Consider the following 18,689-nt stretch of genomic DNA (forward strand, 5'->3'; position numbering starts at 1 on the left):
CGATCAAGCCATGTATTTGTATCTGAGTGATGGAATATCCTTGTTAAATTAGTGTTTTGCTCTGATAAACAGCTTGCAGCCTTAACAGGCACTTGGACACTGTGGGAGTTATCTGAAGTACATCACACATGACTAGTTATATTTCTGAGGAGGCACACATAAGCTATGGTGGTGGCTACATGCATAAACTGCTAGCTACAGTGCCATTTAATGCGAGGCTATAATATAAGCTTTGCTGCATGACTCACCGTTCAGCTTGCTCCTCCTGCAGCTCCAGGCTGCTCTCTGGATCCAGCAGACCTCTCTCACCCTCCTTCTCTTCAGCCACAGCACCTCCTCCCTCAGCTGAGACCTCTGCATCCTTTCCCTGGATCTCTGCTGCCTCCTCAGGCTTCTCTGGTGGCTGAGGCTCCTTCTCCTTTTCCTTCTCCCCCTCCTGCTCTGAGCTGTCTTCCTCCTCCGCCTCCACCTTTGACTTCTCATCTCCACTGGACTCTTCGCTGGATGTTGTCTCATAGCTGGAAGAAGACACAAACAAGTGTGCATATGCACTAATTTCAGCATAAACTCCAAAATCAGTGAATCTGTGGTGAAGCTTTGTCCCTCTGTCCTGTTTCTAATGACTAACTCCTAGCTAAACAAAAGTTAATTTAAAAGTTATTACAGATGGCCTTCAGAAGATTTAATTTATGTTTATTCACTAAAAGTAAACATGTATATAAAAATTGGACATGTGCACAAGCAGCCACATCAATGAAACACCTAAGCAGCTAAAACTAATATGAAACCAGTAAAGTAAACTTTGGCCAAGGCTAGATAAATACTAACAAGTCATTTCCCTCTAGACCTCAGATGTTACATGAAGAAGATGCTTGTCTAGTGCAACCTTTGGCCAAATAACCAAAATATCCTTAAAAACAGTTAAATATGTACATACAAATCCATAGGTGTGTTTGCACATTCACATATGAAACCTTTTAACAAAACACCACCTTGTACATTGAGGAAGGCTGATGATATATTTAGAACGCCAGTTTGTGTGTGTGTGTGTGTGTGTGTGCGTGGTTGGGAAGGTGGGTGATCATTGGGGTGTATCATGAAGGCACTTCTGTGAGGCCAATGATCAGATAAGTATTATACTGAATGCCACCGATTCATGCTTATTTGTAGACACACACACCACACATGCACATACACACACACACACATACACACACACACACACACACACACACACACACACACACACACACACACACAGAGACACCACAAGAAGCGTTCAGGGGCCACAACATTCCCTGGATTCCAGAGGAGCTCAAGGGAGAGCAAAGACAGGGTAGAACATCCAAAGAGAAGAAATACAAACAGCAGCCCACTTCCTGGTGCGGGCAGAAGCCTAAAGATAGTCAGAGAAAATATTGTTGTCTGACATTTGTCTCGTTATAAATAACATCTGTTCAATTTAGTTTGGAATTGAGCAGTGTAACATAGAAAGTGGGAGATATTTATCAACAGCGGTTCCAAAACGCAAAAGGACCGTCCTTGGACAGCTCTTTGCAATACCACTGATAATTTGCTATTTGTTCTGGAGAATGGATATGTTTGCAGATCATTCTGAAACAGCGAGGGAGGAATAGACCTCATCACAACACTGATCTGGAAAAACAAAGCAAAGGCGAGCAGGTCATAAAACAGTGAAGCTCAGGAATGTTAGAACAGAAATGTGGGAATAAAACGAATCTCCTAATGGCAGCCTTTTACTTGAAATGCAGGAGGTAATATCATCCACATATTTCAGTAACAACTGATGAGGAATACTGGACATGTTGCATATAGAAAACAAGAAAGAACACAAAACATTTTGAATTATTTTTTTTATATTATTCTACTGGCTAATAGAAGACAAAATAAATATATAACAGTTCTATAGCTTTTTTTCTATTAAATTATTAAAGTTACTCTATTATTTTTGTATTTGTTTACTCCTACAATCCATTACATTGGTGGCTCCAAACCTTTCTGGCTCATGACCCCTTATTATAAAGTGATCTTTGGGTTATGACCATGCCCACTAGAGAATGGTTTTGTTTTTTTCCCCCAGTTTTATTTGAATATTATTTGAATAATTTGAGTTGTCTGAAGATGAAAAAAAACCCTGCTAATTCTCAACAACAAAAGAGAGATAAAGATAGTGATAGATAGAGGAATGTCTTTAAAAATTAAATACAATTTTGTGTAGCATGAATATTTTTTCCACTTTCTCATCCTGTAAATTGCCCGTACATTTATCTTGTGGCTTGTGGTTTGGAACGACTATATTAGGTAGCCTTGCCCTTAGGACTGGCATGCACACACACGCACACGCATACGCACACACATACGCACAAAACAATCTAAGATGAAAAAGTTCTGCCAAAGAAAAAGCAGACAAAGGTCTTGGTCTTGGCTGCTGTAGCTTTGAAAGAGAGGTAGATCAGTGTCAAGCCGCGTGTGCACAACTAAGGTAATTACTATGTGTGGATGTGTGTGTGTAGCTGTGTATATCTTTTAAATGTCTACAAATGTGTCAATGTCAATCTTCTTTTTGGGGCTACTTTGGTTTCTGGTTAAAGTTAGCTTCACACTTAGTTTAGGCAAATGGTTTTAGGGCTAGCTGAGGTTATAGTTTAAGGTTAGGGAAAGCATCCAGGGGATTTTGTCAGTCAGTACAATGCAAAAACACATGTGAGTGTCAGTGTGTATACAGGTGCTTCATGTTATAACTGCAGCGCCAGCCACGTAACCATATCAGACGAGCCAGAAAGCATAATCTCCCTGCCTAGATACATACCTTTGTTCTTCCAACCACTACCATCTGCTTTCTTAAAATTCATCAGCTTAAATACACACACACACACACACACACACACACACACGCGCGCGCGCGCAACACACGCAAAACACAACACAAACCCACAGTGAATCCAGTGCCTTCAAATACTGGCATAAGCACACCTGCGCAAAGCACTGAGGTATCATGAACATCGAGAGAAATATGCACACACACCTCACACAATGTGTAACACATATTCATATCCACACACATCCACACTTGCAGTAGCAGAAGTGAGGTCAAATTCAGGGCAGTGTGCACTTCAAATGCTTGGGCTCTGATGACTAACAGCATAAAGTACATGTGTGAGACACAGCTGCATTTAGTTAGTTAGTGCGGTCGCGCTCAGGTGAACAATGACGAAGCTGTGATACTCAGACAACTGAAAGATAATTAAAAAGTGAATGCCTCATCGTTAACAAATAGGCGGTTTATTCATGTTGAATTGATAGACCCTTTGATATGAATGGACCTCAACAATTATGTAGCCTGAGGATCTGTGACTATCAGCCTACATTTTTCTAACAAGTAATTTGTACAAATAAAAAACAAGTGGGATATATTGATGAATATTACTGCTTGAAAATCCAATGAGGTGTACAGTATACATCTATGAGGAAAAGATTGGTTGGTTATACTTTATGTGTACATGAAATGTATTCTGTGCTTTTAGTGAGTGTTTGACCACTTGGATTTAAATAGCCACAAATATGATGATTGATTGCTGCCACTGTAGCTTCTTTCACAGCAAAATATCCAGGTATTTTTACGTGACAAACTCCACTTCTCAAGTTCACCTGGAGCCACTGTGTGTGGCTAACTGGCTAATCCGATTGAAGCCACTTTGCACAATTAAATCCGACAACTCAGAAAAGTGAACATATGTAATCCCCATAATTTTGTGGTTTAATCTGAAGAAAATAGAATGTTACATGTAGTTACTCTGCTATTATGTCCACAAATACGTCTAAGGGTAAAATTCCCCTGTAGAAATAAAGAGTCACATAACATGCAAAGACACCAATAAAAATGCACAAAAACACACTGCAGCCCACATAAACCTATTAATCACTTAGAGATTAAAAAAAGAAGATTTTACCCTCCATTCACCCCAACAAACTTCAGGTTTTTCTTGGCTCCCTTACTCCCCTGCTTGTCAGCAACACCATTTTTCTTCATAATAGATTTGAGACCTGGAAGATGAGAGAGAGAGATAGACAGAGAGATTAAAAAGAAAAGGGAGGAAAAGAAAAATTAATTAGGCTTTAGTGGAAGTTGGGTGTGTATGCGTTTTTGTATTGTCTGTGCGATTAATGAATCACAATTAATAAATTAATGTGATACAAAAACTCACAGTCCTTATACCTAAACACAAAATACGGCCTGATTTTGTCAGTGCCTCATATGAGGTATAAGCTCTATATAAGCTCTGCCACCTACATGATTAAGTTCACACTTACCAAATCTAAATCCAACTGAACACCTACAGGGGATTTTGGACCGACCAAATGAGGGACGAATGTGGGTCATCCCTCCAGTAAACTTCTAGAAACTTTGTGAGTCAATGCGAAGGAGCACTGAAGTTGCTCTGGTAGCTCTTGTTCGTCCCAACACCTTACTAAGACTCATGTAGTTTTATTTCTCTTTAATTCATCACCCATCTATAAATGTAAACATTACTGTAACAACTAGCTCTGTGACTGAACAGCCTCTATAAAAGCTTGTCTACCCACCTACAGTTACTGTGTGCAGCCACTGTTGCTACTCTTTAAAGATATAGCATTTATGACGAGGCAGTGCACTTTCCTCAAGCATGAGTAGTTTGTACTGTAGTTAAGTTGAAAGTCTCCAGGCAATAAATAAAAGCAGTACATTATACTGGTAATGGTAGCCAGACAGTAATAGTTTGCACATGTTGACTGTACTTGCTCATGCTATTGCATGTGTTTGCCTACTTGTTTCTGTGTGTCCTCGACGTCTATGTATTAATGTCAGAGCATTTTCAGCCTGTATGATATTGAAGAACCTCTGGCTGCAATTACAAGCAAGTATAGCTCATCAAATGCTGTGGAATCCCTGTGTTGGCAGAGAAAGGGGATGCATGGGCCACATCTGTATACTCCATACAAAGAAAACTGTGAGAGAAAAATGATAAGCATGCCTGGAAAAAGATAGTTAACATGAGTATTTAACAGTGACTATTTAATGAATATGCAAGTGTAATGATGATGAAAATTAGATTAAAAAATAGTTTGCTACGAATAGTGACCAAATCAAATAGCAATTACAGTAATTTTGTCTCTGCAGATGTAGTTCAGGACCATACAAAATATTTCCAGGGCAATGTACGCAGGTCAAGATTATAGGGCTTATTGACAACATACAACCTTGACATTGTCAGACCCACTTATGTAAGTAACGACCCAATAATTGATTCTGCATGGGCTCCTTTGCTGACTCCCCTTGGCTCTAAGCCCAGTACGGCTGTCTTAGTTGTGCCTGACAGCAGACATGGTCTAGAGGTTCTGTAATGTTTTATGCAAGGACATAAGGATGTGGCTTTGAGCCAAAGATTCACTGGCTGAAAAGATCCCAGTGACCACCATCTGAGAAGAATGATGCTTTTAGATCCAGCATCTCAGGAGATAGCAGCAGACCACAGGGGAGGTTTACCATATATTTGGCATTTTGAATACATCCTCTGACTAACCTCTAAATAATAAAACAATGGTGAGATTTAACCTTCCCTCACTTTGTCAGAGATACTTCACTCATCCATACAAATCTCCAAAGCTTAACTCTAGTCTCTGATGACTCAGGTGCATAAGAGTTCTCAATATGATAGCAGTAGTTTCTGTTTCCAATATGTTTCCAAGATGAATACTAGTGCAATTTGAGGTTGAAGCAGTCAGGCTGGGAATCTCAGATGTCAAAGATGTAGACAACAACTCCAAAGAAACAGTGCCAGTCTTATGAGAACACACACGTGTGTGTGTGTGTGTGTGTGTGTGTATATATATAAATGTATATGTATTTATAGGCACACACGCAAAGCACTTAAAAGCACTCTTGTATACTGTACTCCCAACACTGAACTTAAAATGAACTCTGAACATAAAATATGTGTGTGATAGCAGAGTGATTCTGTACTTTAGCTCCTGTGCCAGAAACAGTACACTGTGACATCAAGGGAGGGAAGAAATAAATCGCATGTTTGATGCGTGCGTGTGTGTGTGTGTGTGTGTGTGTGTGTGTGTGTGTGTGTGCGTGCGTGTGCATGTGTGAAGGCCTGTGCTTCAGTGTCCATTCAACTGTGTACTGTAAGTAAGTGCTTACGTATACAGTATGTGCACGTCCCTGTATGAGTGTGTGTGTGTGTGTCTATACTATGGGAAATTTTATGTGTTCTTGGAGGTCATCAAACCATGTAATTTCACCAGTGCTTAGTAATGTGTGTATTCCCATCCTCTTACATGACAGTCAATAGTTACTGTATCTTTGGAACTGCATGTATTGCAAATAGACACCAATATATGATGCGGTTCTACAGTTTTTAACAGATTAATGTTATTAATTTACCTGTTACACTAATGTTATTGTAATTCAAAGCAGGTATAAATATAAAACATTACTCACACCTGCTTTTTTCATACTTGCCTGTTGTGCAAACTGATTTTTTTCTTTTATATGAAGTAGGGATGTGACCTGCTGAATTAAAGCCTTTGTCTCTGTAATGTTAAAGAAGATTGAGAATGAGCTGCTAGAGATGAGTAGATTGGTGGAAATCAAAGAAGAAAATATACTAAACAAAGATGTGAAGTAGAAGGCAAGGCAGACATTTCCCTTTCAGGAAGACCACTGAAAATAATGGGGAGAGTATTAATGGGCAGATACACTAAATCATAAAGTCCCTATCACTCTGAGTCATTAGACTACTGGCAACATACCAGATAATTAAGTACCTAGAAGACTATATTTCATTTTTTCTTTCTACTTAAGCTGATCAAACTGAAGTCTGATGTAGTCACAGCCAACGGTCAGTGTTGTCTTGTGTTATGCTGTCTCAACAGTCAGGGAGTTGGGATTCAAGTGATTATCAATATGGCTATACAGTTATATTTAGCATTGAATCCTGTGCAGAGAAACACACATCAAGTCCAAGGAAGAATCCTGAAAAGTCAAGCAGTACCTTTCATTCCTTCCCCAGTGCCAGTGTTGCAAATCTAATGAATTATGCACACAGTAGTCTCTGAGTTCATATAGTACTATTGATAGAATCACCAAAAGGCTTGATTTGACAGAATATCTGCGTGGTATTTGTAAATAATAGAATATGACCAGTGTGGTTTCAGATTGCAGTGAAAAGAAACCACAGTCGCTATGAGGCAGATCAGCTTGCTATAAATACAACACCTTGTTGTCAGTTTGATAGTAACACTCTGTGTCCTACATCGGCTGAGAGGAGTGTTGATATGCACGGCTGAGAGCTCTACCCAAACTACTACAAGGCTGTGTACAAAAGACACCACATAAAACCTGTCAAACCATTCTGGCAATGTTTGGCTTGCTCCTGTAGGTCCTCTTATTCAAGGGAGAGATTTTATTCTACTGAGTTGTACATGTCCACATTAATCATGGCAGACATAAGAGACGACATGTTGTAATTAAGTGGCATAGAGATTATGAGCTGTAAAAGGATCATTTCAGTGAATATGGAGTGGGATGGATTCAGCTCATTGAGTCTTTTACAAATAGGTTAGCAGGTATGTGGCAGACTGATGAAAGGTTGTGTGTACAGTATAAACCGTGGGGTCTTAAGTGAACCACAGGCCTACCTTGTTCTTGCTGTTTGCTGGCAGCAGCAGCTTTCTGGGCTGGTGAGTAGAAGGCAGAGAGGACACTGAGGGAGCTGACCAGTTGACTCTGAATAGAGCTCATTTTGGAAGGACCAGGTTTCCCTGCTGGTTTCCCTGTTGTTGCTACAGGGACTGCTTTCCCTGCAGGCTTGGCTGTTGCTCCTTTTCCTGCCTCTGCTCTTTTGCCTGCTGTCTGTTTCTGTGTGCTGGGGCTCTCCTGCTGGCTAGCCATCTGTTGAGTGCCAGAGCTGCTCCCCAGCTGTGCCCACTGCTCCCCCAGAAGCCCTGTTAACCGGGTTACGACTTGGCCCAAAGCTGCGGGCGAGGTTGGTGACTCACTCGAGCCTCTGCGAGGAGGCTGGGCCTCACCAGTGTCGCGACCGGAGGCCTGGACTTCCCTTGAACCACGACGCTGGGCTGTTTCACTGGAGCCTCTGCGCAGGGATGGTGTTTCGCTGGCATCTTTGTGAGGGGGTTGAGTCTCACTGGAACTTCTGCGGGAGCCCTGAGACTGAAGCTGCACATCACTTGACCCCTGACGAGTTGGCCGGGTTTGGGCTTCTCCTCCACGACTTGGAGGTTGTGATACAGTGGAGCCCCTCTGTGGTGCTTTAAGCTCTTTTGAGTTCCGTCGAGTTGCAGAACTTTGAGAGTGAGGCTGGGCTTGAATTGATTTGGGACGGGTTTGGGCTGCACTGGACCCTGGAGATGGGCTCTGAGTCTCAGCCTGAGGTTGTGATTTTTCCTTACTAACATCACCTGTAGGCTTCTTTGCTTGGCTCTTATCCTCAGATGGGGCTTCATGTTTTACCTGTTGCTCTGAGAGTTGTGTTGGGGATTGAGCCTCAAGCTGAGGTGCGTCCTGTACTTGTGCTTTGGGCAGGGGCTTTGTCAGGGGTTGCTGGGCTTCGGTTTCACCGGATCCCCTACGAGCACGCACAGACGCAGCCTGGAGTTGAGGAGGTGACGTCTGTCCCTCTGCTGAGGACTTGCGGCCTCTCTGAGGTCTTACAGGAACTACTGTCTTCACAGCTGCATCCTCTGCTGTGACTACAACCCTGTCAGTGACCACAGTGTCTTTGATTGTTGCACACACAATCTCACCCTCTGGTGTTTGTTTCTTTTCTACATTCTCCAGGATGATCTGCTTTGTTTCAATAATTTCTGTCTTTGGATGTATAATTTCTTTTAACTCTGAGTCAGTCTGTGCAATACTTGCTTCAATCTTAGATTCTTTAATTTCTCCTGTTGCAGCAAGTAGACTGGTTTTCCCTTCATTCTGACTTACTATGTCTGAAACTGCAGTTTGTTCAAGTAGACTTTGTAGAACTGCAGCTGAACTCTCTGTGACAACTTTCATGACTAGACTTTCACTAACTCTTTGAATCCTTTCATTTGCTTCCTTGTCGTCCACTCTTTCACTGACCACACTGTCAACATCTTCTCCTCTTTCGCTGCTTGCACTTTCTCTTACTTGACTCTCTGCCTCTGCGTCTCTGGCTGGATTGTTGTCCTGACGTCTCTCTGTCTCCGTCTCTGTCTGTTGGTCAGTCCTCTGGGCTGCCTCTGTCTCTGTCACCCTGTCCACAGTGTCCACCCTCTCTGTCTCTGTCCCTCGGTCTACACTGCTGGCTCTTGGTCTCTGTGGATGGTCTGTCACTGTCTCACCCTCTGTCTCTGTGACTTGGTTCACCCTTTCGGCCACTGGCGTCTCAGTCATTCGATCCTGAGTGGCAATCCTCTCAGTTACTGTGCCCCGCTCCATGCTGTTGGCTCTGGGTCTTTGTGGGCTCACTGCGGTTACCTCTGCCTCTCTGTCTGTTGCCTGGTCATGTGTGTCGACTTCGGGTTCTGTTATCTGATCTATACTTACAGTCCTTGCTGTAGGTACACAAACTTCAACACAGATTCTCTCTGTATCTGTACCCTGATCTACTGTACCCGGTGATTCTGTCTCTGTCTCTTGGTTGGCAAAATCTATTCTCTCTGTCTCTGTTCCTGTATCAATGCTCTCTCTTCTTGGTCTGCTGTGTGCCTCTGTAGTACAAATCTCCACTCTCACTCCCTCGCTCAGTTGTAGTATTCTCTCCTCTTTTACTTTGTTCTCTTCTATTTGTTCTTTCAAAAGACTATTGGTTCTCTCCAGCTCTCCGCTAGCCTGAGTAAGTTTAGTCTCCAGTGTCATTAGCTTCTCCTGCAGCATCTGCAGACTGTCTGGGTCTTCAAGACCCTTTCTTGCTTTTTCCACATTACCATTTTGAATATTGCTACTCCCTGCATCTTTTATAGCCATCCTAAGTGATGTTAATTCTTGCCCTGCTATGTCCCGCGATAGCTTTTGCGCTGCATGCTCCAGTGGACTCTCGATTTGTTTGTCGGATTTTTCAGATGGCCGTGTTTGTCTCTCTGATTCTTGTGCTGACAACCCACCCATTTTACCATGTGGCAAGGAACTCTCTCTCTCTTTTTGTAACACTCTACTTTTCTCTGTCACACCAGTCGGCTGAGTCATCAGAGCTAAGTTGAGCCCCTCTAAGGGTCTGTGTCCTGGTGGCTGAGTGTGTGTCCCAGCATCAGAACTTGGGGCTATTGTTGAGGGTGATGTGGAAATCTGTGTTTGGGTCCGAGCTTTGAGCTGTAGCAGTAGCTGCTCCCTCTCCTCCCTGAGCGAGCAGATCTGAGCCTTCAGTTCGGGGATGGTTTTGACCTGCTCCTCCAGCTCTCTGACCCGCTTCAGTGCCACTGTGATCTGCTGGTGAAGCCCTGTTCGCTCCTGGGGAACACATCGTCTTTCTGTTATGTCCGGCGAAGCACGGAACATGTTCTCTGTTGAGCCATTTTCTGGTGTTCCCACAATACGGTCTGGACTGCTTGAGTCAGAGCCTTTGCGTTGCTGTAGGGTGATCGGCATGCTCGATGCTCGAAGCAGGTTCGGCCGACTTTGAATTCCCACGGCTTTTTCTTCAACACCTCGAGCCCCTGCACCCATTTCATCTCTGGGCTTAGCTGAAACATAACCACTTCCCTGACTGGTTGTCCCCCTGCTGCTCTGGCCGGAAGTTCCCCCTTCACTTGCCCTGAAGTCAAAGATTTGTTGGACCTCTGTCACCCGTGATTTAGGCTTGGGTCCCAAGGTGGACGTCCCGGACCATGTGCTATCATTTTCCTTAGACGCAGGCCTAGCTCCATTCCCAGGGAGGCTGAAATTTCTGGGTAGTGTGCTGAACTTGGGAGGGCCCTTGACCCTGCGCTGGATGTGGACCCTTTTGATGGTGTTGCCTTTTTCAATATCGTCCACATACTTGAGGAAATCCAGGTCCAAGTGGAAGCCATAGGGAGTCTCCACTGAGTAGGGCAGCTGCTTCCTCTGAACACCGCCCTCACTGGCCTTGGTCTGAAAGCCGTTGGCTGTAAGGCATTGACATAAAAATCGTTAGTTCAATCAATCAATCACTGCTCCTTCTCCTACTATACCAAATAACAACAGCAATAATATTAATAGCTGAAATTATACAGCTAAAATTGATTCATATATGCAATTGCTTGACAATGAACATGAACCAAATAGCACATTATCACCCAGCATTATTATTCCTTTTCATCCACTTGTACTGACAGGCTGTACTGTGCTGCACACATGGTGCTTCATTATGTAAAACCATATCACTTACTGGGAAGTAATTATCATGCAGTGATTGCGCCAAAACAAACTAATCAGCATGCAGAATGCTGCTCATGCTGTGTCAACTTATGAATACAGCATGAGACAGGGGGCAGTTATCACCTGAAGGAAATAAACTGTTAGCTGCTTTTAGTCACATACAGAAACAGGAAGTTAAATATCTAACCCTTTATGTCAGATACTGAATGAAAATGATTCCACATGACTCGTTTCTGTTCTTACGGTGGTAGAAAAATCTGAAAAATCTTATATGTGACACAGCAAGTGAAAAGGAAGGAGACTGTTTATGGCACACACCACTTTTCTTGTCCATCATGGGAGGCGGAGATCTCAGTCATCGACTTGTGTTTGCTACAGTTGGAGCTGGCAGCCTGGAGAAAACAGAGATGAGAGAGCTATGTGAGAAAGTGAAATATTGTCCATCATCATCATCTGAACAGAACTGAATTCTTCATTCTGCTGTGTCAAATGTTTACAGGAGAATGAAAGAACTCTTTCTTCAAATGAAGGAAGGAATTGGTTTGGTACATCAACTGAAAAAAGAGAAAATGATCACCGACTCAAAAAAAACAAGAGAACAAATATTTACCTCTCTGAGATAAGATATTCAATATATATTTATATTATGTACGGCCGTAACTTCGCCTTACCTAGGCTGTCAGGAAAGAAAATATAATCTGAGAAATTTACAGAAGTTTTTAGGTAAACAGTTTCAACAGGACTTTAGATAGTTAAAGCTCTAATGTGCATGCCGTAAATGTTAATGGCACAGTGAACAGCACATTTATGACAAACAGTTGCCCTAGAATTGGTTAGTATACAGCACAGCAGCAGTGGCGAGGTGAGGTTTTTGAATTGTTTGGCTCATACCTGAAATGTAATTAACGTAGTAAATATGCAGTTAATTATTTTGCAGTCTCAGCTTCTGAAGATAAAATGGTTTTATGACATTATAGCAGTAACAAAAAATATTAATAGAACAATGAGGAGGAGGGTAGTGCCAGTATGTCCATTAACTTAATTTCATTTGTCTTGCTAAGCCAGACCTTTAGAAGCCATTTAAAGTCAACACAACCCTGGACGGACCCATAGAAGGGAACACACGCCATTTGGTGCCACTTTGAATCATTTGTTCCAGATGAAGAAGCCAAGAAACCAAAGCTGTTTGCCCTTTTTTTTTTTTTTTTTACAATGAGCTTACTGCAGAGTAGAGGTAAGTGAGATGGAAAACAATTCAGCATGGGGAGTCAAAACTTTTAAGGGCTTATGTAAAGCTTCCTAATAAAATATCCCAAACTAATAATAAAATCCAGGCAATTCGCCCAGCTCTGAGTGAGCTGTACGGTTCAAATCCATATTAAATGAACACTTACGCCCTTACAGCCAAATATCAACTCTAAAGCTATTTAGCAAATAGGCACATATTATTCACGCAATTTCCATGCAAATTTGTGTCACTGGAGAAAATATCTTCTACATAAGTGACACAGCGCGCAAGTGCCTGAAGCTCTGGTTTAATAAGTGCTAGAGTTCAAACTTCAACATGTGAGGCAGTTTCAGAAGGTGTAAATTAGCATTTTCATTATTTTTAGTAGGTGTTTCACCAAAGCTTTTTTCACAGCTTTCATGCATTGTATTTTATTATACCCCTAGGCAACAAGTTACTGCAGATGCTATAACTGATGCTATATTATAATCCAAAGAGTTAAAATAACCAGTGCTTTAATGGTGTTTCCTCTATTTCATTTCCTGTTTTCACACAAATTTTACACTCAAAGAAGATAAAGGCCTTGTAGGAATACAGAAACACTGTTTCTTGTGAAGAAGTTTCCTGCTTGAAATGGCTGCTTTGATATCTGGAGAAAGAATGGGAACACCTCCATGTTACATTTATCTATGATAAATATGTGATACTGAGAAAACTGTAATCTATAAAGATGCTCAGTGCTCACTAACCAGCTGGCATTTTCTCTGTAACAATTCAAACAATTTTCAACTGACCTTGTACCAAATGATATTTCCAAAAGTCACCTACACTCTAAGAAACATCAATGCAAATGATTTGAACAGCAGAATTGCATTAAGACATCCATTGGAGCATATTTAGATATGTTTATGTGTTTGTACCACAAAGAACTCAGATGACATACAGCAGTTTTGAGCAGTCCTGGCCACAGGGTAAGCTGTGTGCTGAGTGGGGATATATTGCAAGACAAGCAGTACATGAGCTGGCAATGTAATCAATCAAAATGACATCCAGTCCACCCAGGGACCTGAACAGGAACTGTGACAAGCTCTATTTGGCCTCTGTCCCGTCGTCATAGATTGAGCCTTAATAATGAAAAGAATAGGTGACCTGAAGCAGATTTGTTGTCTATGTTACAGATGAACAGATACACACACACACAAACACACACACACACACACACACGCGCACCACACACACACACACACACACACACACACACACACACACACACACACACACACACACACACACACAGAAGCATGCAGATCAACAGACTGACAGCCGCTGCACAGGATCTGACACTGTGTGATTGCTACCATGGCAACCATTCCTCAATCCACTACTTCTGCATGTCCCAGGAGTGAGGAGAGCAGGGGCATTCCTAACTCCTCCTGATGCTTAATGCGACTACGATGGGCTCGCTGTCCTTAAGGCTTAATTAGCTGATTTGGGAGCAGAAGAATGCCGCTCGTAATTGCTGAGTGAAGTACAGGCAGACCCCGCTGGCAATTATACACAGTGGGCAGGCAACAAAACCCTCCTTAATTAGATCATTACCGCAAACGGAGAGACAGAGGTATAGAGTGGGACAGAATGGAGGAAGGACAGAGAGGGAGGAGGTATAAAAGGATAGGGGATATACTGTAAGAAGGAGACGAGATGGGGTGAAGAGTTTTAGGAGAAAGATGAAGAATAAAAGCTTAAATGTGGCAGATGGATATGGCAGGAAGGGATGAAAAGACAGAAGTGGCAGAAAAAAAATGACACTGTAAAAAGACACAGCACCAACCAGTGACTTGACAGAACTACAAGGAATTTGCTTAATGAGAGAGAGTCTACATGACCCTCCCTACAGTGCAGTGGCAGGATTTTTAAAGTCTCTTCTTTTAATTAAAGTCACTCCTAATGCCTGTGTGGCTAATGACAGCTTCACAGCAACAGAAGAATCGTGTTGTATTTGATGGGCTTCAGAAAGGTAATATGGATGATTACCATAAACGTTGAGCCATAATATCAGTATATAAACATCCACTGGAAAGGCTTGAGTTTGTATATGCACGTCGTGTTACTACTACAGCATAATATCCAGGTTAGGTTAGTGATTAAATATTGGAAGCCCCTGGTAAAACTGGTGATGCATGATCCACACTGGATTATAGTCATAATGGCCATGTGCTAAAAGCTCATAAAGGCTATGCTAATCCAAATTGATTGTATTTGCTACACAAGGCTAAAAGGAAGCCACGGGTATGTGTGTCCAGACCAGTGTTTGCGAGCATGTCAGCACCAATTTAATTTCTCTTGGTCTCTGTTTGTTTATGTGCATGTACATTGCTTACAGTATGTATTTTAGTACGTGTCTCTGGTTGAGTCATTATGTTCAATCAGCAAACACAGTATCACACACGCGCATAACCCCTAAAGGACATGCAGCAATCTGTCAACACCAATCCAATAAGTGTGACAGCTGGTTGAGAGGAAAACGACACAGGTAATGTGAAGCCTGCAGAACAGGAGTAATGAGAGTACAGTAAATAAGCTCATACTGACAGTCAGGGGTTTCCATATGTCATCAGCATGGAAACCTCAACCACACTAATATTGCTGTTTATTTGAGAGAAGGGAATCAACATAGTACTTGACAATGTCGTGGTGGGGAAAATCCAGATATTAGCCAGAGCCAAAGATATTAATTTTTTTTTTTTTTAAATACAGCATCTGATAATATTAAATAAGGTTACACTGACTGCCATCCTTTTCAAATTATATATACACACACCCATTCATGGATTCACACACACACCAGACAAATGCACACATAGACATTAAATTACTGCTGACCCAACCTATCGAGAAGGGGGAACAGCATTAATTGAATGTCATGGGTCATTACATTGGAGTGCCTGTGTACTGGAGATTGAATTAGTCTAATACACTGACACTGAGCAGGCTTAGATAGAAGACAGGCCAACAGGAAATAAGATTGGGGAGTGCGAGCAGGGGACAGGAGGTGGGCGGATTGGAGCGAGACAGTGGGTGAGAGAGTGAAAAGGAGGCAGAGATGGGAGTGGCAGCTGCACACACTCATATCTCCAATATGCAGAGCGGGTTTACTGTTAATGTTTCCCTCTCTTCCAGCTCTCCGTCTGTAATTTTCTGTCTCGGACTCTATCTCATTAAAAAGAAAAAAATGTGTGCATGAATGCATTATGATCTCTCACACACACTGAAGTACTGTGCACCGGCTGCAGCTGCAGCCTCTAAATGCGAGTGTTCATCAGCGATGTGAAAGTAGCAGTGAGGAACTGCAAGCAGCAGCAGAGTAGGGAGAAACAGGCCGACTGGCAACAACAACGCAGGTCCTTATCACAGGCCTGACATGGGACCAGCTATCTCTGTTTACTCTCGTACTACCCTGAGAATATAAGCAGGACTGTCCAGCTTAATATGCCAACTACAAGCCTGCGATAGACACAAACAAATTCAAGAAGGAGCACATGTGTGGACGAACACAGGGATACAGATAAAAATGCAAAGTACCGAACATTTTGGTTATGTGCCTACTGAAGCACAATTTTGCAGGAGTGCAATTTCAGTACAGATTATTTTGCAACCTAATTTGGGTGTTTAAAGTCCCTTTTTTTGACATGTAAGGCTGAACTCCTAGCAACTGCACAACCACCACCACTCTTGGTCTTGTTTTGCTCTCCTCACCAGAGAAATCAATTGAATCAGTCAAGTTAGCAGGATTTAAAAGCTTTAGCTAAGCAGGTTTACCTCATTCAAGTAAGAAAAGTTATGGCTATTAGCTAAGCAGGACCATTACTTTGACTGTTCTGTCTGTGAAGAGCTAAACATCACATCGCAGTGCTTCTGGTGCTTTTGGTGAAGTGGATGTTTTAGTTTGTAGTATTTTGGTTTTCGTTGGTGGCCTAGACTGCATGAAAATGGGAGGAAAATATGGATGTATTAGCATGTTTAAATTTGGTGTCATGGATTAGGAGGGACCATAGATGTGTACATCTGCTTAAACGCACACAACACTATTGCTATTTTTATATAGTGCTATTTTCATACCTTTAAAGCAGGACTATGATACTTTGGAAAGAGGAAATTACATTCTTCCGCATACAAATAAAAAGTTGAATTCGTCAGCATGCTATAGCCGCATTTGGTCTGGTAGCTTAAGGTGGATAACGTTAGCAAAGCTCTAATAGATGTTACTCTGTAACTGAAAATCTGATGTTTGTTATTGATTTTTGTACTCATCTGTGTCCCTTCACAGAGACAAGTGTGACTGAGGGACGCAGGTGATGGTGCAATTAGTTCAATCTAGGGAGTTGCAGGTGTGGATGACAATTTTGCATAATGACATACTACGGTACAGAGATGCCCCAGAGCAGTGAAATGAGAAAATTGAGAAAATTCACTGACAAGACAACTGGGAACTGGAAAGTTTCTGATTGCTGAACCAGATCAAATGGAGGATGCCGTTAGCATCCAGTACTAGGAGACGTTTATCTGATATCTCAGAGCTTAGTCTGTGTGTACTCTGCAGGAACAGATCAATCCCCCTGCTCTATAAGGGCTATTTGAGCACAGTCTAGTTCATCCCACTCCAGTCTAAGATTATTTCTGTCTATGTATAGTACATTACAACAACACGGTACTATTACAGTAATCTTTTGGGCCAATTCCTTCCAGTTCTGTTGGGTCCATTCTAGCTCCACATCCAGACCTAATCCAGTATGATCTGGTCTGGTCCAGTATGACAGTGTCTGTATTCAGCGGGGGCCAAATTGTTCCCTTTGTGCTAAACAACATATGGCTCTCAACCCCAGAGAGAAAAGAGAAGAGGGAACTCCTGTCTAGGGGCTTCATTAAACAGTGGCAAAATTATTCCACAGGGCTGCAGTTAGAATGCTACTGTTTTATTATAGGTCAGTTCAGACTGCTTTTTCCGTGAGGAGCTGCAAATTAAGATTGTGGGCTGTACTGGACAGAGAAGCCATTTTTGAGTACAACATGCAATTTAATGAAATTATAATGAGCAGATGTTGTTCTCAAAGCACAATAGTAGAAGATATCAGGAAAAATAAGCTACAAAGCTTGTTATCAGGTATTTGCAGAACCCAAAAGAGACAAAAAAATGAGTCTGTGTCTGAAAAAATCTTGTTATCACTGTTTGATTTTTTAGCGTACATTAAACATTATGTTCTGTTTCTGAGCGCTGAATGGAAATTATTTTCTTGCTAAGCTCAGGACAAACAATAGAAACTCATGCTTATACAAAAAAACCCAAAGAAAAACAAAGAAACCAAAAGGCACAAACTTATGGCTTTTAAGTCTGTCTTTCTATTGTTCATTTGCAGTTGCCAGTTTCCTTTGCCTCTGTAGCAATAAGCCCAAGAATTCAGCTTGTGCTCAGAAAGACGACAGAGAAAGTACAGGATGCATGTGGAGGGTGACCTCCAATGTATTTTTCTGAGCAACATGGAAAAGATGCTGCTGCCAGATTACTGTTGTGTTGGTTTTCACCATGTAACGGGTAGGCTGAAAAATAGTACGTGATTGCCGTGATTGCGAGTTGTTGACTACCAGTGGGTTTCTTTTTTTTTCCCCTTTTGGTTGAATGAATGAGCTTTGGCTAAGTGAATAGACTGTTTTAATACACGGTTACATCTATTTTCTGTCACCTCCAACCCTTCCTGTGATCATTAATTCTGTATTTCAATTTACACGGCAGGTGTCTCCATTTACACACCGTCACCTTCTCTTGTTGGGCGACTGCTCGACAATAAAACTGGGATTTAACTGTGGGTTATAACGGTAGCTGCCATCCAAGGTGGTAATTAAGACTCTCAATCAAAACAGCATTTCATACTCAGTCATAAGACACCTGTGCTACGTGACTGGCTATTTTTAAGTACAAAAACAGTGTGAGGTGGCAGAAACATTATTTTTATGTAGAAGAAATTGACTGTGACTATGGGTTGACATGACAACCCTACACTGCACAACACAGTGGCC

The 18,689-nt window shown here is 41.9% G+C and overlaps 1 protein-coding gene across 1 annotated transcript in view; it reads right to left on the bottom strand.

Annotated features, from left to right (window-relative positions):
• kank4 (KN motif and ankyrin repeat domains 4) overlaps positions 1-18,689 on the bottom strand; it is a 71,957-nt gene that overhangs the window by 10,763 nt on the left and 42,505 nt on the right. The window contains exons 2-5 of the mRNA XM_023394608.2: positions 11,708-11,781; positions 7,708-11,136; positions 3,972-4,065; positions 249-518 (exon numbers count right to left, since the gene is read on the bottom strand). Coding sequence (XP_023250376.1) covers positions 249-518; positions 3,972-4,065; positions 7,708-11,136; positions 11,708-11,726 — 3,812 coding nt within the window. The 5' untranslated portion in view covers positions 11,727-11,781. The remainder of the gene's footprint in view (positions 1-248; positions 519-3,971; positions 4,066-7,707; positions 11,137-11,707; positions 11,782-18,689) is intronic.

This window comes from Seriola lalandi, unplaced genomic scaffold, assembly GCF_002814215.2.
Source record: "Seriola lalandi dorsalis isolate HSWRI2012SDOR001 ecotype SW California unplaced genomic scaffold, Sedor1 jcf7180002054949, whole genome shotgun sequence".
NCBI lineage: Eukaryota > Metazoa > Chordata > Actinopteri > Carangiformes > Carangidae > Seriola > Seriola lalandi.